This window comes from Mus musculus, chromosome 6, assembly GCF_000001635.26.
Source record: "Mus musculus strain C57BL/6J chromosome 6, GRCm38.p6 C57BL/6J".
In the NCBI taxonomy this organism is placed as follows: domain Eukaryota; kingdom Metazoa; phylum Chordata; class Mammalia; order Rodentia; family Muridae; genus Mus; species Mus musculus.
Window position 1 is genome coordinate 71,794,479 of NC_000072.6, and position 18,306 is coordinate 71,812,784.

Below are 18,306 nucleotides of genomic sequence, written 5' to 3' on the forward strand. Positions count from 1 at the left end.
ATAGTGTTAGGAAGAAGGACGGGGTGCACAGACTGTTAGGTTTGGATTTTATCAGCAGATTTTGAGAACTGGGGAAAATGTGGCCACATATTTACTTTTACTGATGGGAAGCTGAGGCCTCCAGCCAGCTCTGTCGAGTTGGGACTGCAGTGGCTGGGGATGTCGCTGAGGTGGCAGAGTACCTGCCTGACATAAAATCCTGAGTTTGAGACCTTCCATATATAAACCAGATGTGGTCCCCCTTGACTGTAATCCTAGCATTTGGGAAGTAGAGGCAAGAAGATCAATTCATGATCTCCTAACAGGTATATTCCAATACTGAGAAGCAGCAAGTTCAAGGCTAGCCTCAAACACGTGAGACCCTATCTCAGACAACAAAATGGGGACTGGGGGAACTGCAGAGGATTGTCATCCTAGATACAGATTTCCTTTTGGGGGTGTCTGAAAGAGAGAGGGAGCAAAAACTGAGCCCCAGAAGTGGCCCTAGAATACATGTCACCTGTCAACAAGTATACCTGGGACCCTCAACAGAGGTAAACCAGGGCTTGTTTCTGCCTTGTCTACTCTCAGAGCAGGGTCTCTTAGCCTTTGTCACATCTCATGTCCCCATTATGGTCCAAACGCCTATGGTTAGGCCTCTGACATATGCTCTCCTGTGTTGTGTCCAGGGACAGGGTGCCTTGTCAGAGAGACTCCGGAGCTTCAGCATGCAGGACCTCACCACCATCAGGGGTGATGGTGCTCCTGCTCCCTCGGGCCCTCCTCCACCAGGGACTGGGCGGTCCAGCGGCAAACACAGCCAGCCCAAGATGTCCAGGAGTGCTTCTGAGAGTGCCGGCAGCTCGGGTAGGTTGTTCCCTGTCCCTTTGATCATTAAGAAGCACAGTGTTGGATGGCACACAAGGTGTCCCTTGCCTCACAAACCTGTCACCAACAGAGTCATTTGTTGGATTGTACCAGGCCAGATGAGGAACGCATCATCGAGTGGGCCACTCAGAAAGCTGGGCTGGGGACTGTGCCTTGGGCAGGTTAGGTCATAAGCATCAGATAGTTGCTGCTCCTTCATCATTGTCTGAGGAATCAAGGTGTTGGGTGCTATACCTGGGTCAAGTCTGGAGCAGGAACAAGTCTGGGCCTTGGGAGTCCTTTCTATTCTCCTTAGCCCCACACTCAGGTCTCATGACCCCCTTCTCCCACTCCCCAGGCCTGGTGACACTGTGGGCCTCCCCTCTCCCCGAGTAGTTCCTCTCCTCACTCTGCACTGTCTCCAGTTCATCTCCGACCACCTACTCCCTAAGCGTGCTCACATCTGCGACTACCAAGGACCACACTGGGCCTGAGGTTCCTGGGGAGGCCAAGTCCTTTCAATAACTGGAAATCGACCTCTCATGGTTAAGCACTTGGCAGGAGACTGCCCATATGGGGCTTAACCCTGTTTAATGTGTGGGATCTTGGGCCTGTCTTCAGAGGTCTCAAAAGGTTTGCGTGAAACCCAGCTGTGTAGGTTGAGGTGTGAATCCAGTATCTAATCTATCCATATGGACTTGGAGCTTCTGGGGGGGGGGTGTCAGTGTATGGACGGGACGCTGTCAGTTTCCAAGATGGACTCTTAGAAGATGACAGTTACTCGGGAGCAGAGCCAAAGCTGTTGATAGAAAATGGTGGACAGCAGGACGTGTGGAGGAGGTGCCAAGTCATCACCTTTACCCTCCTTGTAAAAAAGAACTAGGATTTGGGCTGTTTTGGAATATGTATTATGTACCCAGTGTCTTTCCTGCCCTTAAACATGCAGACCAGGACCTCCAGGGCACTCGGACCCTTATTGTGTACTGTAAGAGGCACCTCCAAAGGCTCTTGGGCTCTGAGGGCTTGCACATGGCGTGGACCATCAACCCTGCTTGGTACCCCTCAGCTTCCTCTCTACTCAGGACCTGCACCACCCCTAGGTTTGAAGGTCGTATATTTTAAGTGGGAGATGTTTACCCCCTAGAAGCAGGGTTGCAGGACTGGAGAGGAGGAACGTTGGCTATGAGGATTCAATTGGAATAAGCAGTCAGAGTGCTCAGGGCTGTCCATGCCTGGTGTCAGTAAGCAGTAAGTAAAGTAACCACTGTTGTAAACCCTGTTATGTCTTCATCTCATTCAAGAAATCACTTTAGAATCCTGAAAGGGTTCAGGAGACACAAGGGCTTCTCTCTCTGTGAGGCAGTGTGAGCCCTGATTCTGGAATGGCCCACACCAAAGTTGAAAGGGCAGGCAGGGAGTCCTGCTTTGGCTAGGACGTGAACCCAGATAGCCCTGCAAACCTGTCCCTTTAAGAGTCTATTTTTGCCATACAGGAGAGAACCAAGTAGAGGCTGCAGGCACAGAGAGGTCACGCACTCTGCCAAGGCCACACAGGACCAGAACCTGGGCCTCCTGCCCAGACCTCCTCTTGTTAGACTTTTCAGGTCAGGGCTCAGAATGAACTGAGAGGAGCTTGGCGGCATCTCAGAGGTGATGTGGATGTCTCTGAGGCCGGAAGCGGCTTCCAGCCCAGCCATGGACAGGGAAGGTTGGGGGTGCTTTGTTTTGATGCTGGCAGAGGGGGGGAGATCCTTTGCCACCCTGAGACCTCCCTTAAGAGAGGGAGGTGCTGGCCTGTGATGGGGAGGCCAGGGAAGGTAGCACTCTCCCCAGCTGCTCTGAGCCTAAATCAAAAGTCACCTCAGACAGAAAGATGAGAGCCCACTTCCTCCCCTCTGCTCTGTGTGCCACCAGCCTCAGAACTTTTCTCAGAAAGATGCCTAAGTCACAGCAGAGTATCTGACCTTGTGCAGCTCCCTGTCCCTTCAGCTTTCTCTGGAGGAATGGCCCCACCGTGTCCTAGACATCTTGTGTCTTGGGATTGTGAGGGGAACGAGAGAGAAGAAAATAAAGACCATTTTCAGACTTCTAATGGGAGACAGGAGCTGAGACAACTCAGGTTGAGGTAGATAGATAGATAGATAGATAGATAGATAGATAGATAGATAGATAGATAGATAGATAGAGGTAGATAGATAGATAGATAGATAGATAGATAGATAGATAGATAGATAGATAGATAGATAGGTAGATAGATAGGTAGGTAGGTAGGTAGGTAGGTAGATAGATAGATAGATAGATAGATGAAAGCCTGGGGGAGGGTTGGGACTGCTCAGCTGGTTACTGCTTACTTTGTAAGCATGAGAACGGAGTTTGGATCCCCAGAGTCTGTGTAAAAGCCTGGCGCTGTAGCATGAGCCTGTAACGCCAGGGTACTGACTGGAGGGTACTGACACGAAGATCCTGAGACTTCGTCCAGGTTGATGAGCCAGTGAACCCCAAGTTCAGTGAGAGCTCCTTTCTCAAAAAAATAAAGTGGCAAGCAAGACAAAAAAACCAACATCAAGCTCTCACCTCTACACGCACAAGCCGGGGTGGGCTCACCTCCCACACACACACACACGCACACACATATATACACACAACAATACACATATTATACAAAAGAATATAGAGTTTGCAAGAGCACAGTTAAGCAAAGGAATGTGTGTAGATGTTGGAGTTCATGCTCCTTGAGGAAGGGGAGTTAGTGAAGTGCTGGATAAAAGCAGTGGCATGTATGGGTCCAGGAAACAGAGGATGGTCTGAAGAGAACCAGGGACATGAGCGTTCGGCCCTGTGCATCCCAAGGAAAGAAATAAAGGTCGGGCAGTGGTGGCACATGCCTTTAATCCCAGCACTTGGGAGGCAGAGGCAGGCGGATTTCTGAGTTCGAGGCCAGCCTAGTCTACAGAGTGAGTTCCAGGACAGCCAGGGCTACACAGAGAATCCCTGTCTCGAAAAACAAAAAAAAAAAAAAACAAAAAAAAAAGAAAGAAAGAAAGAAAGAAAGAAAGAAAGAAAGAAAGAAAGAAGAAGAAGAGAAGGAGGAAGAGAAAGAGGAGGGGGAGGGCGAAGGGAGGGGGGAAGGAGGAGGAGGAGAAGGAGAAGGAGAAGAAATAAAGGAGAAGGCAGGACCTCCACTTGCTTGCCACAGGCCTAGCACACACATGGTCCTGCACGTAGGTGAGCACAGCACATCATCCAAGCATTGGGAAGCAGAGTTCTTTGATGCCACCGTCAGCACTCAGGGTGAGGCTGGGCCACACGCCAGAGCTGACTGACCCGCCTGGTGTTTGCCCTCTGACTTGAAGGGTTAGGGCAGGCAAGGGGCTGACTGCCCTCTCTGCAGACTGAACAGAGAGGGAGGGTTCACACATCGAATGGCTGCCACTAGCTACCAGGAAGTGTCCATGGAGGTGAGAGACTTCTATAGATTCAGAGTCACTGGGTCAGCATGGATTTAGTGAGCACCTACTATAGTCTAAGAGGTTTCTCAGAGGATTCGCTGAATCAAAAGGTCTAGGAGAGGTTTTGAGGAGGGATGGTTATTCCCAGGAGAAACTTAAACAGCTCTCACCTCCTTAGAACTACGGGAATCGGGGTCTGACCCTAGAGGCAGCTGAATTACAGATGATCCCGTTCAACACTGTAGTGTCTATAAAGACCGCCCTCTTCCTGGGCTTCCAACTCAACGGAATTCTCACCTTCCCCTGGGGCCTCCCTGGTTGCTGGGGCCTGGTTCCTGTTGAGGGGGGGGGGGCTATCTCTGACAGCGCCCCCACCTGATCGATTCCCACAGTGTGTACCTGCTGCTCCACCTGCCGGACCCGGAAAGGTGAGTAGCCAGCCTGCCTGCAGCCTGCTGGATTCAGCTTGCTTCAGGGGTCGCTAACCAACTGCTGGACTCTGACCTTGGGGCTCCCTTTCAGCTGAATGGGTCAGATGAGGGACAAGACCCTTAGGGGAAGCAAAAATAATGTCTTAACATTTCTGTGGCCAAACTTCTGGAGAAGCGGCAGTCAGGATGCTGGCTGGGCTCAGTCACCTGAGGGTGTGACTAGACCTGGTAGATCTATCCCAAGATGGCTCCAGGGGCCACTGCCTGGAGTTCCTTACCATCTGGGTCTCTCTCAAGCTCTTGGGGAGTGCTGAAACATCGCCAGTGGCTTGGCCCAGAATGAATGGTTCAAGAGAGAGGCTAGGCAGGAAGCCATCATGACCTTTAATGACTTTGCCTTTGAAGTCAAGTTAGCTCTCGGTCTGTTTGATGGCCATGAGTCACCACGGAACCTGTGTTCCATGAGAGGAGAATTATCCAGCCTCTTAGAAGGAATGTTAGAGATGTATGTGTGAATCTTTAAGCCAACATATAGCAGTGCACACCCAGTGCAATGGGTCCTGAGGACAGAGGGCCTTGCCATGACCCTCTGAAGGGAGGAAGCCCTGAGTTTTTAGGGGATTCTACCCCTACTAAGAGTGCTCTGGCTTGCCACTTACTAGCTGCGCAACTTTGTGTGAGTCACCTAACTGCTCTGAACCTGTGTTTTCATCATAAAATAGAGATAAAGGTCCCTGCTTTCCTCCTTCCACTATAATGGAAATGGCTGTTAAAGGGGCTTTTGAAGGGCGACTATTATTTTATTATATTCTTTATTTGTGTATAAAGGGTGATATGTGATCATGCCATGGCCTCTGTGTGGAAGTCAGAGAACAACTTGGGAGAGTCGGTTCTTGCTTCCCACAACATGAGTTTTAGGAAGAGTCTGTCCTTGCTTCCCACAACATGAGTTTTAGGGACCAAAAACTTGGCGAAAGGTGCCTTTACTAACAGCCATCTCTCTGGCCCACGGCTACTCTTTTTAAAGGCTGTGATAGCCAGATGAACCCAGGATTTTGGGTCTCCCACTTCCAGATAAAACCCCTTGATGTTGCTGCTGGTGTATGTGAGTGACGGCTGGTGGAGCTATGGCTCTCTGGGGCCTGCTATATTGCTCTTACAAGATGTGCCTCCACTTTGCCTGAGGGAGGGCACTGGATTTTGAAAGCCGTAAGTCCAAGACAAGTGACAGACAGGAGCACTAAGCGGGGACACAGTGGGAGAGCAGCATTCAACCAGTCTTGGGCAGCCCATGTCCAACTGGGGCCTCCCAGGCCATCTTGGAAGCTGGGGACTCCCATTGGTAGACACTGGTAGACTTCCTAGTTCCTGGGAAACAGCTCTTCGTTGTCCCCAGATGGCCATGGTCATGTCTGTCCCCCATTCTACATGATGAGTTGTAAGAACCATGAGCCAGGACAGCATCACCCAGGGACCAGGTTGGTTAACGTCCCATTCTTTCTGATTCCTGCCTCTAAGATACCTTCACCTATGAGGACACCAGTAGTAGTCCAAGTCTATGTAGCAGACAATTAAATCAGCAGACAGTAGGGATCTACAGACTCTGCAGACCACTGCAGCAGGTGTCTAGGAATGGATGGCATTTGGAGGAGTGGAGCAGTAGCAGCAGATAGCTGGAAGCATCCAGCGGGGATGGCTCTGCTTGGAGTCTAGGCCTGGTAGCTTTGGCTCAAGCCTTGGCTTTTGCATTCCCTACTCTCCTAAGGTCCTGCTGCCAACCACTACTCTGGAATCTTCTTCCTGCCCCCTAGAGCTCCTTGCAAGGACCCAATCCATGATTCCTCCACAGTGGGAACCTCTATGTCCTTAGGGACAACTCTCCACTTTCTGGGTCTCCTTCTCCCTTCTGTAAGGTGGAAGGGATGGGTTAGTGTTTCTGTGGTCCCTCTAGCTCTCTGCCAGTGAAGGGCACTCTACTGGAAAGTGCTGGCAAGTGGGCTTGACTCACAGCAGGGGCGGAAGCTGACTCTCAAGCTTCTGCGCTTTGAGAGGATTGGGGGTGGGGGTGGAGGTGGGTCCTGTGGAATGGATGGTGTTCCGTTCAGAACATGGGAAGGTTCTAGTCATCCTTAGAGACTGAACTTTCTAAAGGATTTGCAAATCCAGGTCTTAATTCAGATAGTGGAGAAAGGAGAATTGGGAATTTGGGGGCTGACAGTCACCTTACAGGGCAGCAACAGCCATAGCGTTAGAGTTCAGAGCCCAGCACGCAGCAGTTGTTAGTCAGGTTCTGTTCTAATCTATGCCTCCCAGACACTAGAAAGTTCTCTCCCTCCCTCTCTGCTTCATTCTGATTGTCAGTCGGCTCCCTGCTGTTTCCTGCATAGTTCTGTCTCTTTGGAGAATCTTCCTGTCCACCACCTTTCCTCCCCTTTTTTCTCTCTTCCTCCCTGAGCTGCCTGTCATCAGTCAGAGAGGTGTATCGGGCCCTTTTAAAGTCAAGTCAGCAGGGCATAAATTTAAGTACACGCGGGTTTCGTTCCAAAGCCCCTTCTCTAACAGGTTGTTCTTTTCTTCCTCCTTGGTGACTGCTGGGATCCTGGATGTAAGTGTTCAGACAGGCATGTCCCGTCAGCACATCTGCTGCCTTGCATCACTAATGTGTGCCGTGTGGGATGTATGCTAACCTGGGTGTCGTGCTGCACTGTGGGTGGGTGGCTCAGCGCCTAGGGCTGGCAGATCTGTTCAGGTCTTTAAAGGACTGAGACTACCCAGCCCCTCCTTTCTATCCTCCAGTGCTGAGCCGACACTAACACATGCAGGTGCCCGATTGTGGAAGACAACAGGGACCCCTGTCTTTAAGTAGAAACCATCGACCTTGACCCAACCATGACAGTTCAGTGAGCTCCAGGCTTGGGGTACCTTTGCTAAAGGGTTGGGAGGACCTCTTATGGGAGAGCATATATCCACACAAGTTCTCAGGGTCTTGGAGTCTTAGCCATTGGGCAGAGGACATATTAGATCACAAGTCTATGCAAATCTACAGATACACTCTGTAGTTTCCTGCCCAGTCACTTGTCCTTGATTATCAGATTAGTACCACTCCTCAGTGTGGACAAATCCAGTGTGACTTATTTCTTATTTACTCTGCTGCTTGTTCCAAAAAGTATATGTGTGTATGCACGTATGTATGAATGTATGTATGCATATGTGTATCTGTATGTGTGCATGCATGTGTGTGTGTGTGTGTGTGTGTGTGAGAAACAGTGAGCCAAAGTAAGAAAGTGAAAGTGGGAAGTGAGAAGAAAGGAAGATAGGATCAGGAGAAAATTGTAAATGCATGCTGCCTGGTCATTCCTCACACCCTGAAGAGGGAAATACAGTTAACCAGCGTCCATGGTGCATTGGCACTCAGAGGCATGGCTATCCCAAGAGTGAGGCAGATTATACAAACAAGGGACTAGGGACTTGGCTGAGTGGTAGAGCATCTGCCCGGCATGTGCAATGGCCTGGATTTGATTTCCATCATTCAGAAAAGTAAAGATAAGACAGTAAATACCGGGGCTTGAGAGATGGTTAAGAGAGTGGTTAAGAGCACTGACTGCTCTTCCAAAGATCCTGAGTTCAAATCCCAGCAACCACATGGTGGCTCACAACCATCCGTAATGAGATCTGATGCCCTCTTTTGGTGCGTCTGAAGACAGCTACAGATTACTTGGATACGATAATAAATAAATCTTAAAAAAAAAAAAAAAAGATAGTAAATACCAACAGCACACTTGGCAGACACACAGGACCATCCTAACAATTGGGGTGTTTTTAGGCAGGGTTCTGTGTCTCTCTTTCTGTCTCCCAGCCACCCACACTGGCCTCCTGTGCTCCCAGCCTCTGCCCAGATCAGGCCAGGCTTCTACTCCTGCCTAGATATCTGTAATGATCGCCACTCCTGGGAGTCACAGAACTACTTCTTTTCAAACTACGCTTCTTGTTCAAGGTTGCAGTGGGAAGCATGCACAAAGCCCTGTTAAGAGTTTCAGTGCCGAGATGGGCCCTGATTTTTGTTTCTTTCTTCGTTTTATTTTGCTTTTGTGTCTGAGACAGGGTCTCCACACTGGAGCCGAGACTAGCCTGGAACTCACTTTGTGGCCCAGGCTAACCCAAAGAAAATTTCTGCCTCCGTTTCCCAGAGTTAGGGGTACTGGCATGCATGCCCACCTATGAGGTGGTTATCATTGTGGTTAGTGTGTGGTTTAGATGCTCAGCCTCAGGACATTCTGGTGGGCAGACTGAGGAATTATATACCCAAGGATCCTGCGGTGTCTCTGGGTTATCATAACAACTGGCAGGGGAAAACTCTTCATTTAAGGGAACAGCACACACCTGTTCAGAGGTCTAAACTCAGCTAGGATGAACTCATCCTGAAGATGTAGGTTTTTGAGGGGTGGAGCTAGCCAGGATGCTTCTGCATTTTTACTTTGGCCTGAGAGCCTTGGGTCCTAACTAGGTCTGGACCTTATTCTTCTTTCCAGACAGGAGGAATCTGTGTCTAGAGGGATGTCCTGGTTAGTGAGAGCCATGCTCCAGTGTGGAGCAGAGCTGAACTGTCTAAAATGACAACAGGCTTCCATTGAGATCACTAGATGATCCGGACCAGCTGAGTGCCCAGGCCTTCCTCAGACACTCAGAGGACAAGGGATGAGCAGCCACAGCCCCACAACTCAGGATGTTTTCTGCTGAGACACTGTGGCCCACAAGAGAACCAGGGCATATGGCAGGAGCTGCAGGGTATAGATTCTAGGCATTATCTGGGGCTCAGGCAACTTTGGAAGACCAGAGTGTTCAAGAAAGGTGGCATTACTGCTCTCAAGTTCAACAAGCTGATTTAGGCAGGGAAGGACAAGAAAGCAACTATACTCGGAGTAAACAGTCTGCGAGAGGCACAAAGTGAAGAAAGAAAGAAAAAAAAATCAAGGCAAATTTATGATGTCAGGCTGACAAGGCTCACACAGCCTGAGCAGATGGCTCTCCACCCACGGCTCAGCCCTATAAGGCCGGCTGACAGCAGCTATGGGCTCATGCTGCCCTCTGCTGGCTGCTATGGAGCACTGGAAACTGGAAACACGAAACACTCTTAGTTGCAGCTTTTAGTTAATTCCACAAGGACTACTGTTACACAGCAACTAGCCCGTTCTGCGCCTGAATAGGATTTTAGAAGCAGTAGCAGGGTGTCCCAACAAGAGCTCAGGAGTCTGTATGTAGACGTCAGAGTGGTGGAATCGGATGAGTTGTGGACCCTCTAGCTCTATCTTCTGTAACTCTGGATGAAGACAACATACCAAGAATAGAACTATGTTCTGGATGAAGATAACAGACCAAGAATAGAACCATGTGTCCGTGGATTCGAGATAAACTGGGTATAGCAGAAAGTAATTTGCATTCTGCCTAAGCTAGGACATTCTGGCTCAATGACATGGCTGCATTCAATGGGCCAACTTAATTCTGGAGCTTTGCCTATAGCTCATTCAAGTTTCACTGAAGTAAGAATCTTGCTGTCGCATGGGGGTGGGGTGGGAGATACATTCAGATTTTGCATCTTTATGAGGGTCCTCTTCTATCTAGCACCAGGTATTTTGAAATGAAAAATCTGCATCCATTAGGTCTCTAGGCCTACATTTTACATACTGTCTCTTCCAGGATGCCTGGTGCTGCATAGACAAGGGTACTGCACTGTCAGCATCTCCTGTGTGTACGAGTTAGAAAGCATCACCCCTCGGAGGCACAGTTCTTGTCTTCAGAGAAGGCTATTTCTGTTGTCCACTCTTCCATTGTCCAGTCACAGATCTAAGAACAGGGCATGGCAAGTCTCAGAGTTAAGGAAGTGTCTTCTATCCTCCTGGGAGCTGTTCAATGGCTTCTGAGTCTGCAGTTGATTCTGTACACTCTGCTAAGGCTTCCACTTATACCTTCACTTTCCTGAGTCCCCCCTAAAGACAGTACGGCTTCTTCAGATAGGGGGCCCTGGCTGTCCTAACAGGTTTGTTGTGCTGTGTACCTAATCACCCTTCCTGCCATCCTTGCTCCCTTCCACACTGACCCCTTCTCGCTGTCCTTTGTCTCCTTTGTTAGATGGACATTAAGTGGTTGAGGGAGATGTGAATGAGGGTGGTGTGAAGTCATGGGAGCCCCACCAGGTCCGAAACCCACTGGCGTTTTCTGACGAGGAGGAGGAGGACCTGTTGGAGTTCATGTACAAGTATAAGGCACCGAGGAGGAGCGAGTTGCCCCTGGAGGTACATAGTGTCTGGGGGTGTGGGCTAGAACATGTGTTTGCACTAGAGATCTGGGGGTCCTGAGAATGACATTACTTGTGATACCCAACACTTTCTGAGTGCTTAGGGGAAAGAACGACTTCCCTCCAAACAGGTAGGACAAACCACCAGTTACCTGCCAAGATCTGTGTGTGTATGTGTGCGTGCGTGCGTGCGTGCGTGCGTGCGTGCGTGTGTGTGTGTGTGTGTGCAGCTACCCCATGGAGTCCATACCCCATGGAGTCCAGGACAGTAAGTGCCTCACCAGGTGAGTTATTCCTCCAGCTCCAGTTCTTTAGTTATCAGGAAACAATATACTTAGCACTGTGGCCAATTATGGATATAGACAGGGCTTTGGCAGCAGAAGGACCATGCCTGTGACTCGTGTTCTGTGACAAAGGTGGAGAGTTACTAGTCACAGGCTCAGGGAAAAGCCACTCAATTCCTTTCTGGTTCTTTATCTACTAAACCTGATGGCCTGCGGGTCCATTGTGAAAAAGTCATGATTCCGGTCACACACAAAATTAGAGACCCTGGTGAGAATCAGACAGGATGCTCAGAAACATTCCCCTTCATAAGCCTAGGCTCCTAGCATCCCTGTTCTCTCTGAGATGGAAGCTACAACCACCTCAGATGGAGGAGTTCCTCACATTCCTGGACAAGATGGATCATTTCATATTCTCTCATATATTCTTGCCCCCCCCAACCCTTCTCCAGTGTTGGGATCAAGCCAGGGCCACCCACATATGCTAGACAGACATTCTACCACTGGGCTATGTCTCCAACCGGTCAGTGTGGATTAGTTCTGGGTACTGGGTGAGTCCTATCTGACCTCAGGATCTGGGAAACCTCATGATGGGGAGAGTTCTCTCTCAATCTCTAAATATGCCAGAGCCCAAGAGAGTCTTGTTTTGTTTGTTTGTTGTTTTGTTGTTGTTATTGTTTTTGAGACAGGGTTTCATTTTATAGCCCAATCTGGCCTCCACCTTTCTCTGTAGTAGAGGCTGGCCATGAACACCTAATGCTCCTGCCTCTACTTCCCGAATACTGGGATCACAAGTGTGCATCATGACACCTAGCTGTGGTTTTAAAGCTTTGCACACAGCTCCCCTGTTTACTGTAATGGCCAAGAGGCAGGTGCCTAAAAGGGGGGATTTTATTGCTGCAGTCTCAGGCAACATCTGTAGTGAGCAATGAGCATTCCCTACCAGTGAGGCAATGGCCTGGGGCATCTGGGGGAGCAGGGAGCTAGTCATCGGGAGATGGTGGGTGGAGAAGGGGGACAGGCCTCAGGAAGTTCAGTCTGATGGGCAGGGAAGGGAGATATCCCACAGCTGGGCTTGGGTACAAAGTCTGCTGTGGGGTGTATGCAAAGCACTATGAGGAAAAGAAGCTGGAGGTATGTATCTTGTGGATAGAGTACTTGTTTAGCAATGTATGAACCCTGGGGTCAACACTCCAGTATGGGAGGGAAACAGAGAAACACTCAGCCCTGTGTGGAGCACATCTGTAATGTCAACACTACACTTGGAAGGCTGAAGTAGGAGGATCACCCCAAGTTTGAGGCCAGCCTGGGATACAAAATGATCTCATGGCCACCCTGAGTTACTTAGAATAACCTTGTCTCAAATGAATGACCACCAACCAAACCACTATAAGAGACAACAGTGGCTGTGTGTGGTCAGGCAGAGGCCAGAGCCAAGGGGTCTCCTAGACTTTGAAGCTGGTGCTCAAGGGGACTAGAAATATACAAGAATAGGGCTTCCAGTCAGAGGGGACAGTGGTGTGAACCCCATTCGGTGACATGCTGGGAGGATGTCATTTCTTTCATTTCTATCGTGATGCCTCCTGTGGTTTGTGCCTCCTCTGAGAGAAAAGGTCTCTGCAATCATCTTCAGGGAGATGAGGTAGTGGTGGCCTTCCAGGTGTGGCTTGCTGGAGAGTAAAAGAGAACAGAGACTGGACGTTTGTGTGAAAGCACACGCCAGAAAAAAGTTCCCATAGGAACTATAAAACTCAGCCAAGGGCTGGAGCTGTCCCCTGAAGCAAGGAAGCCATGCCATTCTGTATGCCCTTCCTTCTCTTCAGCCTCAGGAAGGAGCAGTGGCCTTCCCGGGGGGCCTCAGCCTCACCTCACAGGGTGCAACGCTAGAATCTGATTCCTGTTGTAGGGAACCCAGCTCTACCCAACAACAGAGGGAGCTGGCTCAAGTACCCCTACCTGACGCTGTTCCCCAAGATTCCACCCTCAAGCCCCTCTCTCTGCTTTCTCTCTCAGGCACCGCCTAGAACCCTACGATCCCGCTTCAGGAAGAAAAGTACCTCATCCTCGGCCACTGAAACCACGTGAGATGAGCCAACAGCCCCGGATCCACACATGTCTGTCTCCTCTGCCTTAAAGAGCTAGTCACTAGTACCATGGAAGTCCGCAGGCTGGGTGTGCTTCGAGTGTGCAGCCCACGGACATGGCCTTTACTCGCTCCCCTCTTCTGCCTTTAAGACTCTTCTGTTCTTTCCTTTTTGTTCCTGCTGGGGAGAGGCTAAAGGGAAAAGGTGGTGGTGGAGGGTGACCTTTACGTCTTCTGGGGTTAGTGATTTTCCCCAATTGGATTGTCATTGTGGCCGCAGTGTTTTTAGATCTATAAGCACTCTTTCCATGATGCTGCTGAGATGTACATTTGTAATTTGTTTGTTGCATAGTTTTTAGTCCTGTAAATGCAAACGACGTGATCTTTTTTAAAAACCCTTTTGTTGTTCTTGGTACTAATACATTGGACTATGGTGTACATAGTTACAGCTTTTGGCTTAATGTAATGAACTCGCAAGGGCTGCCAGAAGTTCTGGTGAGAGAGCTGCAAAAACAAAAATGTAGACAAATATTTTAATTCTAGGCAATGTCTCCAACTTCCTTACAAAGGCAGTGCCAGTAAGGCATCCCTTCTCCTGCAGGAAGGCGGTGGTGTGCTTCTGGCGGCTGAGTGGTTGGTAGGTCAGAGCGGAGGCAGGAGTGCAGTGTTCCAGCAACAGGAAGAAAGTTGGTGGGCATCAGGGAAGAGGGAGGAAGAGTACGGCTTCTTCAGTTCTGGGTCCCTGGCTGTCCTAATAGGTTTGTTGTGCTGTACCTAATCTCACCCTTCCTGCCCTTTGGGGTCAAGAACAGAAGCTTCCGAGCCCTTTGGGGAGCACTGGCCCTGCTTCAGGCAGGCCAGCTCACCCTTACTTAGCACGGCCATTTAGGGAATGAAGATCAGCTGCTGGCAGAATTGTGAGTATCTCAGAAGGGCTTGGCAAGAGTGTTTCTCCTTCAGGGACCAGCGCTGTGGCCGACTTCTCCAGGAGCCTACATCTGAGCACCTTGTTTTAGAGTACACAAGGCAAAAAGAAAAGTCTAGAACTAGCTTTTGTTACAGATGTGCTCAAAACACATGAGACACTCAAATCTCAAATGGTCGCCAGAAGGCAGGGTCTAGGGAGGACTGAGGCTAAGCCACAGGCAGCTGTGGCTCTTGCTCCTTTCTGGCTTGTGTGGAAGGTGAATGGGAAGGACTGACACTCATGCTCACTCCATGTCTTCGTGGATGTTTTATACAAGCCAGGACTGCAGTGAGAATTTTGACAAGTCTCTGACTTAGATAACATTGCGTTGAGGGAGCTGCCCTCTCCTCTGATAGCTGAGCCAAATTGTAGGGCTAGTCTGTGTGTGCGTAGAGTTGGTGTTTTCGTTCCATGGAATGCATGCAGCAGTCACAACCCAGTTACTCCTATTTGGATTATATTTGTTCACAGCTATGCCCTGAAGGCTAGAGAAATAGTGTTGTATACCACATAGAACTGTCAACTGACTGCAAACAGGCTCAATTACAAACCGCTCTGGTACCGAGCTATGCAAACATGCACTGGGAGACTGCTCCATCAGCTGGGCCTTGGCCATTTCACAAAGGGTTTCAGTTGCGAGTTCATTGCTGCCAGATACACCTAATGGAATTTTCCAAAGGTGATTTTGTATTTCAGAACTAACCCAAGAGCTGATGACTGACGGTAAATAGTCTGCCTGGGCCCCATATCCATCTGAACCCATTAAGCAAAGCATCTGCCCTCTTCAAGCTCACCCCACAGCTCCAGACAAGAGAAGTGACACCCTTCAAACATACCAACGTGTCAGCTGGGTGTAGCCAGGATGAAGAGGAACAGGTGCAGGAAAGCCTGAGAGAAGCAGCTTTGCAGCTCCCCCTCCACCCCCCGAAATAATAAATGGCTTTAGAGACAGAGTTCAAGTCCTAGTGTATTTTCATCGTTTTACAACAGGAAGTCATAACACATCGAGGCTCTTGAGTTTGTACTCAGCCATGCCAAAACCCAGTTTGAAGCACTCCTCAGACATGCTGTATTACTTCTCGCTCAAGATTTAAAATATAAAGGTATCTAAATCGTTGTCTTATTGTAAATGTAACTCCTTTTCCTTCAAGTGTTGACTAAGTTGTTTCCTCTCTTAAAGACACTCACTGTACAGCCAAACACAGCTGTCTTACTTCTTGAGAACTGTGTTTACTTTTCTGACAAGCTGTGTATTTGTATGTAGACTGACATATGATGTGAATGACCTTGTATGTAGAAGTGCGGTGCTCTGTCTACGCAGGATAAATGAATGTTTCTAGTTCGCTGACTTAAGACACAGGCTGTTTACAAATCGCTAGCTCGAAGGTCTACTTGTCGCGGCTTTGAGTTACTCTCCATTTCTGCAGAGGTGAGGTGCAGTCTCCTGCTCATCAACTGGAGATTTAGTCATAATGCCTCCTGAGTTTGTGTGAATAGCTTGCTCACTTTGCTGGCCTTTGATATGTATGTTCTCTGTGGTAAACTGTCCATGTGTTTGTATTAAGTGCTTATCAACCACAACCATCACGTAGCCATCCCAGTTCTTCACCTTGCACAGTATTTGAAGTATTAGACGTGGTGGAAGATGTGCTTCATCCTCTGACAGTGGACGCTCGAAGAGCTCATGTTCCAGATTGTGACTGTGCGCATTTCCTCTAGTTTCTTTCTGAAATCTCTCTATAAATGAGTACAATTAATAGTATACTGGACTGTGTATCTACAGGATGTAAATTGCAGTATTCCAAAGGCTGAAGCTCTGCTGTTTTGTTATAATGCCTGATAAACATCTTGAATAAAGTCTTAACATTTTTCTTTTAAAAAAATAGTGTAATGTTGGGCTAATGAGAAAAGAAATACTTTTTAAAAAAGATTTATTGCCAGGCAGTGGTGGCACATGCCTTTAATCCCAGCACTTGGGAGGCAGAGGCAGGCAGATCTCTGAGTTCAAGGTCAGCTCACAGAGTGAGCTCTAGGACAGCCAGGGCTACACAGAGAAACCCTATCTAGAAAAAAAAATTATTATTTTGGTAGTTTTTAAACAATTAAATAATTATTGACCTAGATCAGTAAGTCATTCCTCAATGGTCCTAAGGAGGACTACCAGGAGATGAAAAGATATATGAGATAGGAAAGCTGTGTCTTATTCCAGACAAGTTTGTCAAGAAGTACAGCATCTTTTTTTTAATTTTGTTTTGTTTTGTTTTGAAGACAGGGTTTCTCTGTAGAGTTCTGGCTATCCTGGAACTTGCTTTGTAGACCAGGCTGGCCTCGAACTCAGAGATCCCTCTGCCTCTGCTTCCTGAATGCTGGAATTAAAGGCGTGCACAACCCTACCCAATGAAGTACAACTTCTTATATATAGTTTAAGGAGGAGGAAGAGTCAGCAGAAAGCCCATACAGTGACATCAAGTCATCAGGAAGCTGATCAAGCAATGTTGTACAAGGGTAACACAGGGTATCTCAAGTGCATCACAGACACAGCACACATCAGTTTTGAGACTGATAACTTGTCTTTTTAAGGGAAAAAGCAAAGTTCCCAGGAACCAAATCCTTAACTCCTTCGAGGCCTTGACCCTAGCTCTAGACCAGACCAAGTCTGCCCTTGGCAAGGACAGAGAACTAGGTTCCTTTTGTCTTTTCATCAGGGCCTCTGAGAAAGCCTTGGATTGGCCTGGCTCTCAGTAAATTATGTGGATGTGTGTGCCTGTATGCATGAGTGCAGGTATCACTCATGCTTACAGAAGAGGGCATCAGATTCACTGAAGCAGGAATTACAGGTGGTTATAAACCACCAGATGTGGGTTCCTCTTAGCACTCTTAACCATGGAACCATCTCAGCAATCCCAAAATACTTTTTTAAAATGTGGGTAGGACTGGTAAGAAAGCTTAAGACAAAGTACTTGCTAACAAGCCTGATGACTTAAGTTTAAACCCTTGGACTCCCATGGCCAAAGGAAAGAAGACATTCTTGCAAACTGTCTTCTCATCTCCATGTGCACACTGTGGCACACATCTCCCCCCACCCCGACCCCCAAATTAAATAAATAAAATGTAATATATATAATGTAGAAGGAGTCTAGGGATAGAGCTCAGTTAGCTGAGCGCTTCACTAATATGCATACTGCTCTGGGTTCAACCCCTAGTTCCTTATAAACCAGATATGGTGGAACACAATCTGCAATGCTAGCATTCAGGGGGATTAGAACCTCAAGGGAACTTCAGCTATATAGAGAACAAGGCAGGCCTGGAACATATGAGACTCCATCTCAAAAATACAAAACCAAAGTAAAAATTCTAAGTATAAATGAGTTAAAGATTTTAAACGTGGGAGGTAACAAGGATTAGAAACCAAATGCTTATACTCTCTGGCCTGGAAACTTGGCCCATGTCTACTACATAGGATGGCCCGGAAGAAAAACATCACTGATACATGTCTCACAGACTCAGCTGACGAGACAAATATTAACCTCAAAGTCTCACTATTTTACTGTTTTAGAGGTCAGTGGAAACTGGGAGCCTGTGAAGATATGAGCAGTTCACTGGTGGGCAGTTTTATTTGTATGGGCAGAACTGGGTAGCAGTTTTCTTCCTGAGTTTTTCTTCACTTGCAGATGGGGGATTGCCTATGCAGGTTAGAACAGGCTTGTGTATGTGCAGAGCCACTGTGGATGGTAAAAATGCCCATAGCACTTCTGCATCCCTTGCCTTGAAACTATGAGCACCAGGCACCAGGGCCATCGCTATCATAGTGTCATAGAGAATGCACAAGGTACTGGGTTCTGTCTCCAGCACTGCATAAACAGGATGTGATATAACATGACTTTCATCCATCCATCCCAGCATCCAGAGGTAGGGACAAGAGGATCAGAAATTCAAGGTCATCCTCAGTTACACATC

The 18,306-nt window shown here is 48.3% G+C and overlaps 1 protein-coding gene across 2 annotated transcripts in view; it reads left to right on the forward strand.

Annotated features, from left to right (window-relative positions):
• Reep1 (receptor accessory protein 1) overlaps nucleotides 1-16,232 on the forward strand; it is a 103,282-nt gene extending 87,050 nt beyond the window's left edge. Inside the window, exons 6-9 of one of the 2 annotated variants that reach the window (XM_030255495.1) lie at nucleotides 669-846; nucleotides 4,688-4,723; nucleotides 10,865-11,016; nucleotides 13,313-16,232. In XM_030255495.1, coding sequence (XP_030111355.1) covers nucleotides 669-846; nucleotides 4,688-4,723; nucleotides 10,865-11,016; nucleotides 13,313-13,384 — 438 coding nt within the window. In that variant the 3' untranslated portion in view covers nucleotides 13,385-16,232. The remainder of the gene's footprint in view (nucleotides 1-668; nucleotides 847-4,687; nucleotides 4,724-10,864; nucleotides 11,017-13,312) is intronic. The other variant, NM_178608.4, reaches the window with a different exon arrangement.
• Nucleotides 16,233-18,306: the final 2,074 nt, after the last annotated feature.